Here is a 21,645-nt window from a genome sequence, read left to right on the forward strand (position 1 = left end):
GGGTACGGGTGCAAATGTAAGGGGTAAACAGGTGGCAACGCAAAGTCGGCTGCCTGCGTAGGTCTGAGAGATTGAACAGCAAACGAGGCGTGTCAGTGAAGCCCAGAAGTGGCACAAAGCTAGCACATTTATAGGGCCTATCCACTGGTCGGAATCGGTGAAGAAAAACAACACTGCCCACTGCCGCTGCACGTGCTAACCAATGATACTGCGCAACATCTGTGCTTGGTGCGGAGTTTTAAATGAAGCAAAACGATTGATCAGTTTATACGGATAACGTATTCATTCAAACCTCTGTTGTTAATATCGAAATAATGGGCTGATTATCAGAAGAGCAAATGAAGGCGAAAGTTGGTTTTTGAATTTCGCGCTGAACACCCAACGGCGGTACCTCTCTGTGACGTCACGGATTTCAAAGTATTTTCTCGCATTAAGACCGCGTTGGTTCAGCAAAAGTTCCCGAAACTCGCCACACTCAATCTTTTGCTCCTTTAGAACACAACGCACTCTGTCTTTAGCACTAAACAATAAATTAGGCCCTAAAGACGCTGTCAAAATACGTGACGTCAGAGAGAGTTCACGCGGGAACTTCAAGGAGGCGTCGACACCCGTCTTGTTATTGCGAGTTTTCTGGCTTACGGAGTAAGAGTGGCGTTTCTGGTATTATTGAAGAACGATTGACAGGTACAGAACTTAAGCAATCGTTTTTCTCTTTAGTGTCCCTTTAATACTATGCAGTGCGACAGCATCTGTGCTTGTATTTTCTGAAGGGCATGGCAGGCAGTACCGTATTTACTAGATTCTAACACGCACTCATTTGCCGTGACCTAAAGAAAAGTCGTTTACAGCACCGCGCACCTTACAGAAATACAACTTTCTCATTTGAAAAAACAAAAACAAAACGGATTTACTCCCATGCACTGAAGTTGCGATAAATAAAAAAGTCGCAGCATCGCCCGAAAGTTGAAGCATCGATTACGATAGGAAATTAATGGACAGCTATACGAAAAGTAAGGATAGTAGTTTTTATCGGCCGTATAAACTTTTAAACATTCGCTTACTAGCTAATTTAACAAGCATGGTGTCACGCGCGCACAAGCAAACGTGAACACGTCTCAGTCAATGACCACGGAAACTACCAAAACGCTGGAGCGAGGAAATTGACCTCCGAGCGAACTGTCGCTTCAACGCGAACGAAGCGACGAGAACACAGCGCGGTGCGCCTAGATGCGTAGACTCTGGTCTCCGTCGCAGATCGCTTTCAAGATAGGGGCTGCGTCATACGTAGCAGCCGCCGGTGAAGAACGCCTCTCCTGTTTGAGCCAGTCGCAAGTTTCGAGAACTCCGAAAGCCCGTGATGCGGTCCAATTTCCGTCCGTCTCCGCACACGTGATCGCGTTCCTTTTAATTGCGGTATCGTGACGAACTCGGCACGTCGTTGCAGTCGGCACTCCCATGCTGATAGAGCAAACGCAGAAAACGAGAAGACGGACGGTGCACGTACTAAGCCAAAGGGAGCATTGCCGTGAGCACTGCTCACGTTCTGGAGCACATGCAGGAAGCTACGGCAGCTAGGCTCGAAGCGCGTACGAAGCGGCCATTTTGAAATGCCGATGGCGATATGGTAACGCAGATTTAGGGTCGTAGTCGTTTCGTGCAGCACGCGTGCGAAGTGGCCAGGCTCAGTGGAGCCCTGGAATAGGGGCACACCCGTGCTTAAGAGCCAGGCAGCAAGCGCAAGACGGCTCACCGCTAAACCCCTTGATAGAATCAATAAAGTTTTTCTCTCTCTCTCTCTAACGCGCACGCAATTTTTGGACCCCTTTTATCGAAAAAAGTGCGCGTTAGATTCGAATAAATACGGTATTGTAGCAATGACATTGTGAGCGCGGCAGTGTTCACGCGAGAAACTGCTGCCGTTTTGGCAGAATTCAGATCATATCTTGGCATAAAAAGTACTTGGCCTCCCAGTCCAAATAAATTTAGCCTCGTATAGGTCATTACATGCTTTTCTGTGTTCACAATCCAAATCCTCCAGCAATGCTACACAGCGAATCACTCTCTGACCAATTACGGGCAGTCCAGAAGGCCCGCGATGTGGCTGAAGGGCTCGGCCTGACAGTCCCAACGTGGGAGCGGCCCGCGTCAACCTATGGTTGACCTTCAGGACCAAATAAAGTTCTCCATACCATACCATACCAGCAACTTCGAAAGGCCGATGTACACTTTCTGTGGGTAGCAGGCATGCCGCGATATTACTCATCCCACAAGCACAGTGCGGTTGCTTCACTGGGACTGCTTAGATGATGTGGCCACAGATTGGAGGCTTTCTAGAGCAAAAATGTGTACATAGTTGTGCTAACAATTTTGAGTGATCAGTGTCTTTTTCATGAACACTGCAATTTCTCACAGCTTTAATACAGTTATTGTGTTGCCACAAGTATCTAGTTAAGCATGGAATTGCGAAAAAGATAACCTATGATGTGGAAGCCGTCTTCTTGTCAAGGCCACTTATTCTGGCGAGTTATCATGGCGTTTAGTCAGGCCCTGCAACACCTTTACAGCGAAGTCGTGGAGTTCCACAACGGTTTTCATGTGGCAGTGGTAACATGTGACAATGTATTCTATACCGAATGTCAGGCAGAGAACAGCGCTGCAGTCTCACAGCAACCATATAACCAGGATGTTGAGAATGTGGTCAGATGCCGGCAATGTCTGATGAACCACTACCAACACCCAGCCAGGCAATACTGAAGTAACCACATGACCATCAGAATGCGCAGTCTGATGCCGTGTGGTGTTGGTAGCACTGGCACAGCATGTAGGAACATGGTGCTGAATATATTGGAGACTACCGTATACCCTTGTAAGGGCCGCGCTCTCCAGCCCAAAATTTGGAGGACAACATTTACAACGGAGACGCAATCGTGTTCGGTGCCCCAGCGCCATGTAGTACATGCATCAGCAAATTTTCGCGTACCGTGTACTTCCACCTGCCACTACTAGATGGCAAGAGGTGGGGTGTGCACAAGTCACCATTTTGACCGAAAGGTTTGGTTCTTTAAAAGGGCCGCACTTCATAAAAATTGCGAAAAAAAAGTAGAGCCCTTACACGAGCCTATACGGTATACAAGTACTAAACTTGGATATAGTGAAGCAATCGAAAAGGCTTGGGTATAGAAAAAAAATTATAAACTGCACTGAAACAGTGAAACTTTTGAAGTCTTGGGGAGAAAAAAAACCAGACCTCTAAGTCTTCTGAAGCATGGGGAAACTCCTCAATACAGTTCTGCTGTTCGGTGCAAAGTTGTTCAGAATTTCATACGAAGCATTTTTCTTTTTTTGAACATGGCAAATAAATCTGTTCAGTCACTAGGTAATGCTGTTACAAACATATCGGCCACACATTCTTACAATACACACAGCAAGGAAGACTACACTTCTGCTCACAAGACTGCCTCCTTTCTTTGATTTTTTTACTACTTCCCGTTTGCAGTGCATTTTTATACACATTTGCCACTAGCTAGATTTCTCATCATGACTGATGGACACTGGCAGAAGCAAAAACATAAATGTCACTGATAAGACCTTGTGGAAGAGAACAATACCACCACACTAATACCATATGGCCCATCCCAATCCCAAAGCTGAACATGATAGGTGAAGCACGGCAAGCATTGCATGGACATGGTGGCACAACCTCAAGTTCAGTAGAAACTGCGTGGAGAATATTGCAAAGGTATGTATTATTAGGGGCATGTGCATAGATTTCCGAGACCTAACCAAATACGAATCGGATACGCCAGAACTGAACGGAATTTCGAATTTATCCCAATACTTCTCGAATTATGAACATAGCCATTATCACAATATGAAACAATGCTCACATCCCAGTATTCTTAATGTTAACCCCTCCGCCGCCAAGGTTTGCAAGTGGTGGCGCTGGCTAACACTCCCAGGGTTCTACTAGGTAACAAATACCCAAGAAAGTGGATGGGGAAACGGCGCCGCGGTAGCTCGATTGGTAGAGCATCGCACGTGTAATGTGAAGGTTGTGGAATCGTTCCCCACCTGCAGCAGTTGTTTTTTCATCCCTTCCATTTCCATTAATTTATTGTTTATTTCATTTAATAAGCCCAAGTAATTTCTCCTATGTTGACCTTAGTGTTTGTTGGCTTCTTATATGATATGACTGATAAAAATCGGGGGCCCCCTCAGTTAACCCCCCTTTCTTCTCGCTTTTAACACAGCTCACGTAACTTTTGTTTTAGTGCGCCCTTAATATAAGACACTTTTGTAGCGTTCGTAAATGGTGTTGTCGAAGGGTGTTTCGTGAAAAATGCTGGATGTAAACTGTTGCTTTTCAGAAGTCCAGTTTTGTGCGGCAGAAAAAAATTGCAACAGAAGGGGCCATACCATCTTTTTGCATTAACAACCTTCTACAATGGACAGGCATGCTTACATAGGATGTGCCTGCCACGCACAAGTCATGCTCTGCCAGGCTTTTAGCTGAGAGGTCCACACAGAGCTGGCATCACACACCCACAAAAACCCTAACGGAGCTTTTTAAAGAGGTAGCAGCAGCAATTTTGCTTGCACTGCATTATTTTTAGAATTAAATGCAGCACAACAAACATTGCTATTATCAGTGGCTGCTGTACAATTTATTTCAGCTAGTACTGTGTTTTAACAGTGGTGGCACCAATGCTGTACTATGTTTATGGCATGATCTCTTAAGGGCCCGTTTTTGGTAAACGTGATGAATTGGAGGCATTAGAACACTAATACTGCACATGCTTGCGTAATGAATGCACTTGCATACTGAACGCATCCCCAAGTCTGCTTTTGAAAATTTGGTTGTTTTCCCACACATAATAACTGCACCCCCAACTTTGCTCTTGAAAATTTGGATTTTTGTTATCCCTCGCATAGTAATTGCACACCCAACTTTAGTGATGAGCAGTCCCACGATTGAATGACCTAGCTGCAGTTTTTGGAGAGACTAGAATTTTCTACTTTCACACATGCGTTTAAAGCAAGCGCACTTAATGCTTAACGCATGCTAGCCGCCAGTGCCGGTGCAGTGCAAAGGCACTTCGCAGACTCGAGAGAAAAAACAAAACGCAACTGGCTCTCTGCAACAGTAACCTTACGCACTTCATGGACTTTGACGTAATAGGAGCGCACACGTGCATGATGTGCAGCCAGGCCAGGCGCAGTGCACAGGAGAGTCCAAATAAAGAAGGGGTGGCCGGCCTTTGGTCGGCTTAGTGGGCATAGTCGGGTGTAGTGTTGAATTCCCAGTGTCTGTTGCTCGCCTTTCCCCCTACCTGCCTTTGGGTCTTTGGTTTCGCTGTGTTCGAAAAACCTTAAGTTTAGTTATATGCCTGCTGCTGGACAGTTCTGCTCACAGAACGGAAACGCTTATCAGACACCGATAAACTGACATGAGCAGGAGGGTCGAGGAAAGAGACGCACACAGCTTGCTTCTCCGCGCAAGCGCCGAAAAGCAGCTCTTCAACGTGATGCATGTGACAACAGCAGACAGCTGGAAGCGGCTGCGAGGACTAGCTGTTCTGGAACCATGCTGTGGATGAAGTGGCCAGCGACCTGAACGACAGGTCTGGGGGTTCCAATGCGAAGTGCAATAAGAACGCCATTACAGTTTGTGAATAGCATACGTATTTTTGCTACAAAGCTAAATTATCTACTGCATTCTTCAAATCATTACCAACTTGCTTTTCAATTTTTGCTGTTTCAGAAAAGTTCCCATAATGATAGCCCCACATAATAAACGCACCTTTGCTTCAGTATATTAGGGGAAAAAGTGCATTCACTACACGAGTATTTACAGTAAAACCTCATTAAATCATACCTGCTTAAACAGTAGTTTTGTTTTAAAAGTAGTAAAGTCAAATTTCCCACTCAGCGGCCATTGAACATAATGTGTTTTGCATCCGCATAAACTGTACCAGCTTATTGCGTACGTATCGGTTCCTCGGTACTGTTGCTGCGACCGCGAAGAGATGTCGGCTACAAGGTTAGACTTTTTGCCATTGTTGCCTCTGCTGTTGCCAAAGTGTCGCCTAGCGAAAGTGATGAGGACACAAAGCGACAGCACAGGCGATTCAGGCCTGACAGTGCCAGAAGCTGCACGTTATGTCAGCCTCATGAATGCAATCGTCGCGACGAGAACAGCACCCCGCAATGAAAAAAGACGTCCCGCAACATCTGCAGCCCTACCGCACCCGTGTACGGAGAATATGCAACGCCAAACAGGAATCTGCTGTGCGAGTGTTTGCCGAGAAGAGGGGGCTGGCTGAAAAGCTGGCTCGCAGCTTCAGTAAGTTTGAGGCCGTGGTCGTCGCGGTTAGGCCGCAGCGGCGTCAAATGAGAATAACAGTAGTCGCGTGAAGTGAATAAATACACTGCACGTTTTTTTCCCTTTCGTCTCACTCTCTCCGAGATTTTTTTTTTTCACAGGCAAGTTGGCGATCTCATGTTATTTCGGTTAAGCAGTACTATCGCTTAGTCCATACTTTTTCCCAGCTCCGGCCAACTACGGTTTAAAGAGCTTTCACTGTACATGGTAAATCACTTTAGCTCAACTCAATATCTCTTCCCAGTCATATGGAGTACTTTCAATCGAAATCGAGCCCGATTAGGATAAAAGTTTTCCATTGCCATTGAGTACCTTGTGCAACCCATGGATGGGAGCCAATCGCAATCGAGAGATTCATCCATATCTAAATGCGTCCCATGTGACTAGGGTATTAGTGTTGCTCTTACGTTACCATTTTAACAGCCTTCAAAAGTAAGCTTTGTCTCCAGCTACAGTTTGCACATATGCTTGCACCATGCATATGAAGACGTTTGACAATAATATGCTCGGTACAAAATAATCCTGGTACTAGTAGGCCTGGCGTGTCGAGCATGGCTTCAAAGCTATCCAATGGTAACGTGCAGGCGTGAACTACCTAGCCTTTGCATTCACAATTCAGACAAGCAGCAGCAGCAGACATGCCCCTGAGCTAGCCAAAAAATGTGAGAAATGAGAAATAAACGACACAGACATATTCAAGTAAATAGAAAGAGCCAGTGTATTTTTCTTCTCCGAGCAGCACACCGTCCCCTCAACGACACCACATTAAAAAACACAAGAGCTTCGCCTCCGCCCACAGCACCGCGGAGGGGAAGAAAGAAAACAAACATACAAGTCTGAAATAAACACACGCACATTTCTGGCCATAGAATGCTCGTAGTATTTATAAGTATGTATATAAAAAACCCCAGCCATTACATACAATCTCCTATAGACATGCAGCCAACTTTTGCCGTCAGTGGACAAAATGAAGACACTGTCAAAGGTTGGGACAGGTCGGGCGGACAGAAGGGGCTGAAAAAAAAAAAAAAAGAAAAAGCTACTGGCAAAGTCCATATGCTTGCTGCTCTATGGAGCAATAGAGGGAACCCTAATACTGTACAAGAGAGACAGAAACGAGGGATGAAGAGAGTTAAATCCTAAACATAAAAAAAAGTAAAAAAAAATGTGACAAGCTGGACAAGGCTGGTAGTACATGGTAGTTGGTACTCCGGCGGTAGCGAGGGTGGCAGGGTACAGGCATGGCGGTAGTCGTCATTCTCATTTTTTTCGTTTTGTTTTTGAGATGAAATCGGAGAGGTTGGTAGGTAGTTTGTGGCTCTGTTGCATTCCTGTCTGTACACATCACAAATAAAGGAGGAGGGGGTGCTGGTGGAAGCAGGAACAGCAGCGGTGGAGAAACGGGCCTCCTGTCACAATGTCGTCCGCTCCCTCAAGCAAAGCCAAAACCTTCGGTGCACTCCTGGATGGCCTTGAGCAGCATGGTGCGCAGCTTGTCGTAAGTCTCGTAAGCTGGCAGGTCCAGCTGGTTGAAGCTGTGGAGAGAGAACAAAGGAACGCGGTGAACAGAGGACATCACCCCTTCACGTTGCCACAAAAGCTATTCATGTGCTAGTGAACATGTAACCTTATAAAGGGCCCCCACAAACAACCTGACATTACTTTTGCATCAAGTAAACAAGTGCATCATGTACAGGCTGCTGTGACGATCATCTTTGGCAAACGCCGCAGAACTGTGTGGCACGGGTATGCCACAAATTCATAAAACAATCCCATGTTGTCTACCTGGCCTTTCTGGTGTATCTGTGCGCATTGTCGGCGACTGTAGTTGAATCAGTTGACCTATGAGAACCTCTGAATTCTGGTTCGTCTGCTAGCACAGCTTCATGCAGTCGATGCAGTTGCACGCCTGCTCTACCTAGTTGTGTTGATTGCTTGTGCACGCACACGCGTGTTTTGGTTTGTAATTTGCAGTGCCACATCACTTGTGATTCAATTACAGGTTCACAAAAGTGAAAAGTGAATGAAAAAACACTTAATGCAAATTTTTTTTGACACCCACGTAATTTTTCAGCTTTTGTTTTTCTGGCAGGAGCCGATGATGTACACCCAACAAACCATGAAGTACACCCAGCAAACGGCAACAGGCACGCTTCTGCGAAACACTGCAGTATGGCATCATGTTGCGGGTCTGGCAAAGCAGCAGGCGGGCGTGTAGTACGGCCTCCTTTGTCCATTTGCTTGCACATTCCTTTTTTTATTTGTGCGAAGGGTTGTTGGGTGTCTAACAACGTATTGTAAACAAAATGGGGAGTGATCGCATATCACTGACAACGCAGGGTCTGTTGCAGCACTGCTTCACAGGAGCATGGAGCACCGACCGACCGGCACGGCAGCGAGAGTAGGTAGCCAAAAAATGTGGTGTCGTGTTAGCCGGATGTGGATGGCGGTTTGAAAAGAAAAATGCACAAGAAAAACATACAAACATGACATTGGTAATGACGTAGTGCAATGCACCACTGAGAGGAGTTTAGGGGAGTACATAGCGAGGAGAAGAGGCCGTTCGAGGGAGAGAGGCGAACGAGAGGGAGAAATGAGCGGCAGCTGCAGCCTTGATCATAAAATGCCTGCGACTGCTTATAGGTCATCATTTTCAAAAATTCTTGCAGATCCATGTTTGCTGTAAACTCTTACACAACTGCCACTTTATAAAAAATTTCCGGCAGGTTGTTTAGGGGCCCCTTTCGTGTGATTAGCGTGAAACAGTTATTGTAGTGCTCAGGCTGCCCTTTGCACACTAGAACAGGTTGAAAGTGCAAACACCATCTTCTGGACTGTGCGCCAACAACACAAACATACTCTCCCAAACTTCAGCTGAAAGGCGCAAGAAGGCTGGCATCAATTTTAATTAAACAAGGGCTAGCGAAATAGGTAAATAGGTGCATTACATCACCATGGCTTTTTCAACTGCCAGGAATAATTTATTTATTAAAAGAATGGATTTCTTTTTACCTGCATTTACGTTGCCATACACCTAAAAAAACATGAGACCAGGAATGCCTACAGCAATTATATTCAAGGCACATGTTAAAAATAAAATAGCAAAATACCTTGTGCAGTATCTATTTGTGTCAAAATTAACAAGGTAGTGAAACCTTTGTCATTTAACTTGGCATCAGTAGTTAAGGGGTTTCATGGAGTACAAAAAGATTGCAGTGTCGAACCCTAAATTCTGCTGCACTTCACAAAGCACATTTGTTCTGCGCTACAAAAAGGTGTATTGAGTCAAATCCATACCAGCGGAGCTTCATTGTAGCTGAGCATGCCGCTCTTTCACGCGTCCTTTAAATGCCTCGCTTCTTTGTCATCCCACAACTACTGCACGTTAGCTCTCTCGCTTCTGACTAATTCTGAAGTAAAACTATTGCTTGGGCTGGTTGGTTCATGCTTGAATTAGTAAAGGCAAGGTGCAGAAGACCAGGACTCAAGAAGAACACAAACGACAGGATAGGTGCCGGTCCTGTTTGTTTGTGTTCTTCTTGAGTCCTGGTCTTCTGCACCTTGCCTTTACTAATTCAAGACTAATTCTGGTTGGCTCACCAAGTATGGGCCGACGGCAGCCGGTCAGTGGACCGGTCATCCCGATGGATCTGGAATCGCTGGACGCCATTCATTCCCTCCAAGGCTGCGAAGCCCTGCAGCGGCACCTTGGACGTGCCCGTCACAAACTGGAGGAACTTGGCCCGGTCTGCCTGGTCCATGGAGCGCAGGGCACGCCAGAACCACTGAATCTGCAGAGAAGTGGCCTGGTACTTGTGGTACTCTGTGTGGGCCCGCAGGTCATCCACGTCGATGCTGGGCAGGCCAGAGATGAGCAGCTCGAGCTCCTGCTCGTTGAAGATGCCTATGAGCCGCTTGGGGATGATCTCGTAGAAGCCCTCGAGGAAGGCATTGAGCTGCCGCCTGATGGCGCCCGTCATCTTCTCCTGGCATACGAGGCGCACATACTCCTGGGTTGTCTCCTCCGTCACGGGCAGGTGCCGGCCGCCAGGCTTGAGGTCACGCACCTCAGTCACGCCAAACTCCTGAACCTCTACGCTGAAGGTCAGCTCGTATCCCAGCGCCCGAACACCGTGCTCCAGGAGGAACACCAGGCCCTGTGCAGATGGCAACAAGAAATGAGCACAATGGCGCAGTGGAAACTGTTGCAGGTACAAACTATCTTGGAAGCATGCAAAACACTTCCTCGTAGCTCTTCAATCATAAATAACACCAACAAAAATCCCCACGAGTGTCACATTTCAAGATCAAGCCCAAATGATAGGTGAACAATGCGAAAGCCTACTGACTGTCCGTCACATGGACAACCCGTAAGACGTTGCTATTCCAAACATTTTCCTTGTTATTGTACATATTTCCTTGGTTTCAAGCCCTACGGCCAAAATATTTATTTTGGAATCGTGCTCTTCATATTGGTACAGTCATGCCCAGTTAATGTGGAGACTTTGGCTTCCAACCAACAATGTTCATAAAGCAGGAAATCGTGATGAAAAACAAAGCACATTTACTGAGAAGAAATGCAGATGAGGTGTTTTCTGAGCACTGCACTCCATACTGGCATTGAAATGTGATGAAACCTGAGCAACTCATATGTACAACCTAAAACGAGAGTGCACCTGGTAGAAGGAGTAGTCCTCGCTCTCCATGTCCGTGTACTTTACTGGCTTGCCCAGAATGTGCTTGTAGAAGGAGCGCGTGAAGTAGCACTCGAGTAGCTTGTTGTCATACACTGCCTTGGCAATCACACGCCCCACGAACTTGAAGTAGCTCAGGTGGTTCGAGTTGCAGTGCGACGCCGGGTTGATCATGTACGTCACCCGGTCGCCCGGCGACGTTGTGAACAAGGCGTACATGGGGTTGAAGATCTCTCGGGAGATGATGGTGTACCACTCGCGGAGCAGGCCGCCTGCGTCCTGGCCTTCCTCGCCCTCGAAGACAATGTAGAAGCGGTTCTTCCACTCCTCCGGGGGCCTCCGGTGCAGCTCTCGAAACGAGTCCTCGAAGACGTGCTCGCGCCTCACATGAACCGCCAGGTCTTCTCGGCGAGACCCTTCGTCGAGCCGCTCGAGCTCATGCCGGAAGTACCGCCGCTTGACGTCAAAGTCAAGCACGCGCGTGTGGTCGACAAGCACGGCAAACGGGCCATCGGCTAGGGGAGTGCTGGACTGGCGCAGGATCTGGTTCAGCACCTGCGAGAGGTGTGACACGGACCAACACTCAGCATGGTGCACACCTATGAGGCTGAAACCACATTACATCTGAACCTTGATAAAATGAATTATTGGGTATCATGATCCACATCTAGGATGTTTCTCAGCAATATCAGCATATAACGAATGTGTGCTTACAATAAACATCAAATTATATTTTCGTGTTGGATGCGACAACCTCAACGTAACGGTCTGACTGTACTCTCAACCAGGGTGCGTGAACTGGACTCGATGCAATTTTGGCATGGTCACAGCTGAATATTGTGTGTTGTCAAGCCAAGCTTCGTTTATAAAACATTTTAGTAAGAAAGCAAGTTTAGTAAGTAAGGGTTATGATGAGATTTCAATTTGACACTTGCATTTATGTATCTTCTGCGTAGTTAAAAACCACTTCGAAGGGATGAAATATGAACTCTGCATCAAAGCAATGCCATAGCTGAGAGATGAAGTTTGTCAAATAATGAGCTCTAAAACATAAAAAGCATTCACATTGTATGCCATGCACTTCACTTGCAAAGTCTAATAAATTAACTGTGGACTCTCGTAAAACAATCTCAAGAGACCAGATAAACAAGTTCCATTTATCAGGAGTTAGGTTTACTAGGCGATCCAGCTTCTGTTCTGTTGAAAGGGGGCAGATACTTTATTGTCAATAACATATAAGTTCTAGCCTATCTGAATAGAAAGCTTCTTGCAAATTTTCTACTTATTTTCGCAGCCAGTGACTAGAGATAGCAGTACAGAACGAAATTACAGAACGGAACGAGATTCAGTTTAATAAAGCAAAAATTGCCGTTTCAGCGAAGCAACCACTCTCGCAGTCATCAATAACATTGATTTTCCTGTCCACCGCAAGCCCACTATACAAGAGTTTCTGCACCACCATTGAAATCAAACAAGCTTGCACCTCACCGAAATTGCAAACACCAAGAAACCACAACAAGCTGTGACCATGGCATAGCCATACTAACCATGGTATGAAAAAAAGAGTGAAAGCCTTCTTTGCAATAACGTACAAAAATGCAGAAAAAACTCACAAAAGGAAAGGCGTGAACATGAATGCTGATCACAGTGCAACTGAAGTTGACAGCTCAGTTTCATTTTCGCCAACATTTTTGGTTCTGTTCAGCAGGAGTAGGGAAAAGCATGGTTCCATTTCTCAATTTTTTTTCCCCCCTTTGTCTCAATGCAACACCAACAGTGCATAAGGCAGTCTGTTTAAGCATATGTACTTCTGTCTACCAAGATTTTACTCTATACCACACCAAAATTCAATGGCAGCCATGGTTATTTCCTCAAGATTCTACATTTGCATCACTGTGCGCTGATCACGGGCCGCCATGTCCTCACGTACGAGCTGGATATGGCACAAGAAAGAGAAGGCCACGGATCGGCATATGCACTCATGACTACACCGACTCACATCCGATCCATATTCATTTCACAGGCGGCAGTGTGAACAGGAGTGCCAGTGAATGCAAGTACAATGGGAAGTCGGTGACGGTGTGCTTGAGTGGACGTGAATATCAACATGAGGCGACTGTCGGCAAGTGTGAGTGGACGTATGCATCTGAGTAAGTGCCAGTAAGGCTCCGTTCAAGTTAATGCAAGTGTGAGGGTGAGCGAGCACCGATGTAGTGTGAATGGAAGCTACCATGAACGTGATTGGGTTTTGGTTAGCATTAGTAGGCAGCGCGAGTGAGTGCCGATGGGTGTGGGTGCATGTAAATGGGTAAATTTATTCTGCCGACTCATGGTTGCCATACATTTTTGCAAATAGGGCACTCTAGCTGTGGGCAGGCTTACCGTCCTGTGAGTCTCCGCGAAACCCAGGAACTTCTGGACATCTGGGTGGAGGTTGGCGTCGGCGGGGCGCTCGGCACCAGGCGTGGCAGGTGGCTGGCCGTCCTGCTGTTGTGCCAGGGGCGACAGGGGAGCCATCTCCTGGTGGATGTGCGCCAGCTGTGTCTCACGGCTCTCCGAACGGTACTCGCGCCGGCGGGGAGCTGCATCTCGCGAGCCACCTGCAGTGGCACTGCTGCCAGTGGCTGCAGCTGCCGAAGGGGCGCTGGCGTGCACCAGGAAGAAAGCCTCCACAGCTGGCTGGAGGACCAGCACGGCATGCTGGTCCTGCGTAACACAATAAAAAAATAAGACTTATTATTCACGTAGCTCCGCATAAAGATCCCACCACTGACACACACATGGCGTACGAATTGACTGCCACAGGTAGGGAACGAGACGAGCCCAGGTATGGCCCAAGTGCTTTAGGAGGCCAGTATTATTGACAGGTGGGAATTAAGAAACAGGAAAAGCCTACATTGCCATCCAATGTGGGAATTATAGAATTCTGTTCCTTCTGGATGCACCATGAAAAGATGGCAAATGGTGGAAATTTATATACTGTAGAATTCCGTTAGTTTGACCCTGATGTGAGCGATGAACCTTATTGGATTATCAGGCATGTCAAGCTAAACAAGATGCAGCAAAACGCCAGAACACACACCAGATTCCTTTGGCAGTATTTGCTCGATTCTAACATGCCCCAGAATATAATATGCTTTCTGTGTGCACAAAGTAAAAACTAACGTACAAATAACATTAAAGCTTCTAAGCAAAGTAGAAATCTAGTGCACTCCTGATTTTTTAGCAAGAAAAATAATGGCAAGTGTTTGTGTTGCACAGTGATGGCTGGTTTTTTAAAGTCAGCTTTGCCGCACAGTTTTTAAAGTCAACTTCGCTGCAACACAGCTGTGTTAACGTGGCGAAAACGGTTTCTAGCCCGATTTCCCTAAATGAAGAAAGTGCATGTTTGAATCGGGTAAATACTGTAATCAGACGTTGTGAGCTACCATTATTGCTCGAAAGTCTTCCTAGGACGGGCGAAAATACACGTTTTTGACAGGAGATGATGTGTGTTCAGCACATTCACCGTCCCCTAAACTCTGCCAAGAGAGGCGCTGCCAGTAAAGGTGTTGCTATTGGTGTTACCATAAAGCTCAGGCTGACTGGTCAAGTTCGAATTTTAGGATTTAAATAGCAATACTTTGGGCTCACAGAAATGCATGGGTGCTGGCCGGTACTTTAGAAAGGGATCGAATTAGCCGGAGTTGAATTAACAGAAGTCTACTGTATCCACAGTCTTTCAGTTCTCTTCGGCTCATGGTGGCTGGCACACCAACCTTCCTTGACTTTGCTATATAGACTCCATTCAGAATGTAGTCTGTAGCTTCTGTTATCATTCCTTGCAGCCACTTTATTGTTTGGTTGCATTGCAGCCCGTCTTAGTTGGAGGATCAAGATAAAGTAACAGGACATGCATGCACGCACACAACGTATCTATCACTATGTGGGCAGGACTGCAGCATTTCAGTGGAGAGAGAGAGGGGGGGGGATGATACATAATATTGATTAAATTCTGGGCTTTTACAAGCCAAAAAAAAAGCAATACGATTATGAGGCATGCCATAGTGGGGGACTCCGGATTAATTTTGACCACCTGGGGTTATTTAACCTATCAGCTAAATCTATGTAACCGAGCATTTGTGCATTCGGCCCTCACCGAAATGTGGCCGGCATGGACGGGATCGAACCCACAATCTCGCGCCTAGCAGCACCAATGCTATAAGCCACCAAGCTACCACGGTGGTTGCCGCCTCTTCAAGCTCGCCAGTACATACTTATGACACTTTGATGTTCACAACGATGACTACTCCAAGAGCTGCACTCGGGCTATGGCTGGCAACTTACCTGTGTTTCAGCTAATTCAAGGAGGCAGTCACTGAGGGTGCTCCAAAGCGAATCCAGCCTCAGCTCCTCACTTAGTGGCAACGGCTCGTCTGTGGCGCCAGCTTCTGGTGCTGGTACAGAATTTTGCCGTGTTGGTGTGGACGCTGCCAACGGCTGCTGTGCAGAAGCATTCTGCCCATTGGCTGCAACTACAGCAGCAGCACTACCAGATGCTGTGAAGACAAGAACAAAAAGAACGAGACAGGTCAGAGGGGCTTTAAAATGCCACTGTTCATGACAAACTACAGAACAGGACACTCGGTGCTTACAAAAGACTCGAAGAGGTAGACATGGTAAAAGTTGAGATGCTATCACTGCTAACAGAACAAAGTAGAACAGCTAAAAAAACACACCAGAGCCAGCTAATGATATAGCGGTTTCTCCCGCTCATTTATATGCCGCTATTATCCACCATTCATGAATCTTTGACCGCCGAGGAAGTGTGAAAAGGAATCGCCTTGGCATAGAATCTTTACATTATTCTGGTCTGGGATTTCAGCTTTCAGCTCTTCTTACCAAAAAAGTTTTCGTTTATCAAACCCAAGGGCACACCACTTGGGTTTGCCACACCACTTTTTGCACAGCCTCGTGGATATACTGTTATGATCCCCAACCTTTGATCTATATAGACAACCGTTAATTCAATTTTTTATTCAATTCCATCCTGACCGCAGGCCTTGAGCAACGCCTATGCATTTCTATGGGCCCAAACGAATATTGGCGTTCCCAGGATAATTCTAACTTGACCGGTCAGCACCTCAATTGTGACCCCAATAGCAACACATTTAGCAGCAGCATCTGTCTTAGCTGAGCTTAGGGGACAGTAAATGCATCAAACACAGGTCAATTCATTGATGAAAAATGCCCACTTTCTGCCTGCCCTAGGAAGATTGCCAAAGTATGGTAGCTCACAATGAACGAATACAGTGTCTGCCCAGCTCAAACGCACACCTTTTGGTCAAACATGGTCAAATATGATAAATAGCTGAAATTCAGTCATTTCAGAGGATGCATGATGTTGCTAGTAGAAGAATGCCAACAGAAGTGTATAACAACGTGCAGAAAAACTGTTGATTAAATTGATCGATTTTATAGGCATGGTAAAGAAAGAAAATTTTGTGAAAAATTCTGATAATCCATTCAATATTCACCTAGAAATATGTTCTGTATTCCCACACCCCTAATAATGGCATATAGCTATAAACCCTGTTAACTGTAAGTACAGTTAAACCTCGATATGATAAAGTAATTAAAGTTTGCCCTTCATTATATAGAAATTTTGGTAAACTGAAATTCAACCTTTTGTGCAAATAAGCAGTCGCCAACGACGTTTCCTTCCATGGAGGGGGTATAAGGTATTCCTAATCATCGGGCAATCGGGAAAAAGATTTCTATAAGGAAGAGCATTTCATTTTGTTGAATTTGAGAGTTTGCAACCAAAGATATGGCTCCACGCTGTTTCAACGATATCTTCACTTTGGCGGTACAAAGCACAACTGAAAACTTGCTTCTATTTGTGATTTTGCTTATCTCAACAGTTTTTTCCTGTTTTTACAGTTTCGAGTTAACACAGTTTTACTAGGCAGTAGAACCCCGTTCATATATTTTTCAAGAGACCGTGGAAAAAACATAACAGCCGGCAAAACGTAACAGTGAGGAAGGCTGTAAACTGCCACACCAGTAACAGCTCAGTATAGCTGCCAGTACAGTTATTTGACGCCTCAACGCTTGTACTGCAACTTGTACTGTGCTTGTATGATTCAGAAACACGTACAATGTTCTGCGACAGTGGCCCCTTTCCACTCTTGATATGCTTCACTGCATAACACAGCTCTACTGTGGCAAAGCTGACTAAAGAGAACTAGCGATTATGCAACACATGCAAGACCTTGCCGGCCCCAAAATAAATGTAGCCCTTCACTCGCTAGATTTGACTGTGTACGTGGTTCTGAATATGTTTTAAATCGTGCACACTGCTTTGGGTGCTTCGCTAAATGCTGTGTGCACGCTTCCTTCCAATATGTTTGTGCAGCTTCCCTGCCTTGTGCAACTTCAGCTTCTTACAGCAATCATTGGTCTGTTGCATCACTTATTGCAACAGGTACATTAATCATCTTTGTAGCAACGTGAAAGAGCGAATTTTCCTCTGCGCAGCTAAATTTACATAATCGCTGTGTTCAACGTTCAAATGGGAACATAATACATAGTAGTTAATGGGATTTAGGTTGGGACTGCAGAAACGTGACGTAGAAGTCGGGAAAAGGCAACAGCAAGTAATGTATGAACGAGGTTACACTGTACATGGATTTGTCCAATCTTAGGGCCTGTGGCTTCAAACATTCTTGCGACATCATTACACTTTACGATTCTAAATTTGTAAGCAATCAGTTTTCTAAACACAGCAGCAAGGCAATTAATTAGTCATTTCACACTTGTGCAATCATCACAAATTGCTACACTCCTAACTTAATTATGGTTTTGCAAAGGAGCAATTCGCAAAGTCAAAAAGTCGTTTGAAGCCAGAAGGACAAAGTTTAGGGTACATGTACTAATCATCATTCCTGTGCTGACTGAGGCCCCTCACTTGCAGTTACCCAAGGCGATGTGGCGCCCGAGTTCGCCATAGTAATTTTTGTACAAAACATATTGTTGGCCTAGTTGCTTATATCTGAAAAGGTGCCAGAGAAGACAAAGGACAAACACAGAGATCGAGAAGGTCGCAAAGCATCTATGGTCTCCAGTGCCAGACGACACATAGACAAGCACAGATACCAGGAAGGTCACAAGGTGCTTCTTGATTTCCTCGCTTGTCTCTTGTGTTCTCAGGCGCCTTCTGCAGCCACAATTTTTGTAGGAGTCTCTACGGCATTAACAACAGCAAGGTGACAAAGCAACAAGCTGCTCGTACTGGCACAGCAATGAACAGAAGAAAAAGAATCCTTCCCCCCAACCCCACTCCCGCCTAAGGTTTATGTAAGCGCTCACCGCCAGCCCCATCGACATCCATGTGGTTGTTGGCGTTAGGCTGCACTGGGCAGGCCGTGCGCTCGGCAAGCGGCGTGCTGGTGGTGAACGAGTCTGTTGACCACGAGAAGGCCAGGGGCTCTGCTGACGCGGGAATGTCGCACGCCCCCGACACTGCACACACACACACGCACACACAGACACGGCAGTGCTAAGTGGCCAGTCAGAACAGCCACACCTCTCTGCCCTCACGATCATGCCATGTGAGCTACTCACATGGAAAACTAGGCCTTGAAAGCAAGCCACAGATGCACGACAGAAACCATCTTGCATTACCACGTTGTACAGTTGGCATCAAAAGTTTACGGACCGTGCAATCGGAGAAAAGGCTGAACATTTCCACAGTTAGGGCCGGCGTTCAGGAACTTTTGGCATCTTTCAATGCCAGCATCATTTAGAAACTAGATTTCAAAGTGCAACCGGGGCATAGTGCGTAGATTCAGTGCAGTTTCGCTGGCAGAGTTTGTATTCAGGTCGTCACCAAGTACGGCATGTGTCAACAAAAAGTGTTGTACAGTTTTTACTGACCGTGGGCACACACTGTTGGGAAATTCCAACTTCTTCATGCAACCCACACATGGTCAACTTTTGATGCCAAATGTCCACGTAAGTGTGTGAGTGTGTGTGTGTGCGCACCCAAGCAATGTGTTAAAACTCTTTCTGCTACTTGACTGGACAGCCTGTCAGATAACAAGCACGTAATATTCTGACCACGGTCTTTTGGGCTCTTCTATTTAGCATGCCACAAGCACTGCTGCTTAAAAGCTTTGCAACATTGGACGAATTTCCATTGACAACTTCGGGCTGCTTTCATGTCTTGTAGTTTATATCTGCAAATAGCTGTTTTGTAGAATGCATTGACTGTTCTTAAGGGGGGACGCGGGTCTTGAAACGGCAAAAAATCACAAAAAAGTCGATTTTCGGAAAAGTGTATTTTCGCTACGTTTATATATTCAAGAATCCCTCCGCGAAATCTAGAAGCTAAATTTAATCGGAAAATAATAAAAAATTGCGCTTAAAGGGGCCAGGGTGAACGCGAAATCAGCAAAATTTGGTCAAAAAATGTTCAAACTTCGCGCCGTCACCATTTGCGAACGCGGTGGCCGATGCCCCCATCTTGCACTTGTTTTGAAGCTGCTTTCTTTGTGCGCATTTTGCAACAGTTCAAAATGGCGTCGGTGAAGGGAAACCGACGCTATCGCGTCATTTCTGGAGGATGCGTCCGTGCCGCCGATTGGCCAAAGCGCGCACACCCCCGCGCGCCTCGCTCCTATTGGTCCGGTGCTCGTCGGCGCGCGCTCGACCGCTCTCGCTCGCGTCTCGCTACGTTTGTTTATCTGTTGTTTCATCGCGCCGCTGTCTACGTTTGTTCAGCCGCTTGCTTCGCGACGTTTGATAAGATGCTCATTTCGCTGCCCGGATGGCTGGAAAAGATTGTCGTCTAGCGGCTGTCAATGCGCGACGGAAGGCGGCTAGGCCTGTCATACTCGCGGAGTTGCCGGTTGCTGGTCTGCCTGGAAATTCTACCGGATCGAGTTCCGAGCTGCAAACTGGCGCGTCTAGCGTCAACACTTCGTCCGCCCACGCCACGCGTGTTGGCACAGATCGTGCAGGCACCGTTTCCTTCACGACTGAAGAAAGTAGCGAGCGCGCAGCGAGCGCCGGAAAACGTCCGGAGCGCCGGACCTTCGAAGTGCTAACTCCAGCAAGAAGCCTCTTTGAGCGCAAGGAAGCTGGCCAAAAAGCGGCAAAAAGATAGGATGTATCCAGATTATGCCCCTAGTGAATTTCCTTGAGATTTTATTGGTATGTTCTCAATAAAGATGTTGCAGAACGTTTTTCCTTGATTTCTCAAAACAACAATTCCGACAGACTTCCAATTTTGGAGGTAAAATAGCTTCTGTCCTATTTCAGCTATCAACATAATTTTTTTTTTGCCAGAAAGATAAATGTATGCAGTAAGCAATATGCACCTTTTAAAAGCAGCACTCTTCTCAAAAAGTTTTTGAAATGGGTCACATGCTTGACATGTCAAGATGGCATTTTTTTCTCACAACTTTGATGAGCTCTAACTCTTGCTCAGATTAGCCTAGAACATTGAATAATACCTTATGGCACTCCCTGAACATCCTAGATAGTCTTTATACTCAAATTACTGTGTTAGGGTTTTCTGTTTAGAAGCTAATTTTCCTCCAAACAAAGGACTCAGCTTATACAATGCATTTGGAGTATATCAGAAACTACTTATCCTATGGCAAAATTAATTATATTTTTAGAATCTGCATATTAAAATACACAATGTGTGAAAATTTCGTTGAGATCTGTCCACAAATAAAAAAGTTGTATTTCAAGTGTAGCCTCCCCCCTTAAGCTCATGGCTGTCAGTCAGCCAATATTCTAAATTATATCATACTTTTTGTGCAGAGGCGAGGTTGTAAACTTCAACTCATACTTTACTTTCTGTGAACATTTGCAAAAAAATCTGGAGACCTACGCAAACAACATCTATATTCGTTCAGTATTTGCTAAGCATAATCGCATCGCTGTGTCACCAAACTAGGAACAATGCAGGTGCCTCTGAACAATCGCCATTTCAGACACAGTTGAATCTCAACATAACGAACACATGCTTTATAATATGCTTTGTTTGAACAAGTAGACTACTGCTACAATGAAGCAGACATTCTTCTACTCCCAGCTCAAGACACGTATTCTGGCAGCAGAAATGTCAAATGCTCGGTAAGAGCAACTTGAAACAGCACATCCTTGACATTTGTGCATTTCGGTCGCCAGGTATAATTAGCTTGCAGCCAGCAAGCTACTCCAGCAAACCGAGTGCCTTATCTCGTGTGACACATAACATGGTCGAGTGTTAACAGTGGAAAGCAAGTGTTTGTACTTTAGAATTATTCATGTGCCATGTATCGACACAGCAAACAATCAGGAGGCTGTCAAATCTAGAGGAGACCTTCTGCTGGTCCGTTGGTGGCATGACCTTTCTATTTCTTTCACATAGAACCGATTGCAAATTGTTTAAAGCTGATATGATTAAATTTTGTTTTGCTACTGTAGGTGCGTGTGCCTACACAATCATTGTATCCAATGCTTGTAACAAACGTGTACGCTTATAACGGGTATAGGATATAAAATGAAGGCACCTTCCTGTTGGATGGGACTGTT

General features: G+C 45.8%; 1 protein-coding gene across 11 annotated transcripts in view; it reads right to left on the reverse strand.

Annotated features, from left to right (window-relative positions):
- Nucleotides 1-7,082: 7,082 nt before the first annotated feature.
- Nucleotides 7,083-21,645, reverse strand: part of HUWE1 (HECT, UBA and WWE domain containing E3 ubiquitin protein ligase 1) — a 182,475-nt gene continuing 167,912 nt past the window's right edge. For 10 of the 11 annotated variants that reach the window (XM_070540895.1, XM_070540904.1, XM_070540900.1 and 7 more), the window contains 6 exons: nt 18,427-18,579; nt 15,403-15,614; nt 13,459-13,782; nt 11,059-11,631; nt 9,983-10,539; nt 7,083-7,917 (listed from right to left, as the gene is read on the reverse strand). In XM_070540895.1, the coding sequence (XP_070396996.1) occupies nt 7,815-7,917; nt 9,983-10,539; nt 11,059-11,631; nt 13,459-13,782; nt 15,403-15,614; nt 18,427-18,579 (1,922 nt within the window). In that variant the 3' untranslated portion in view covers nt 7,083-7,814. The remainder of the gene's footprint in view (nt 7,918-9,982; nt 10,540-11,058; nt 11,632-13,458; nt 13,783-15,402; nt 15,615-18,426; nt 18,580-21,645) is intronic. The other variant, XM_070540903.1, reaches the window with a different exon arrangement.

The sequence above is a fragment of the Dermacentor albipictus genome, chromosome 6 (genome assembly GCF_038994185.2).
Source record: "Dermacentor albipictus isolate Rhodes 1998 colony chromosome 6, USDA_Dalb.pri_finalv2, whole genome shotgun sequence".
NCBI classification, from domain to species: Eukaryota; Metazoa; Arthropoda; class Arachnida; order Ixodida; family Ixodidae; genus Dermacentor; species Dermacentor albipictus.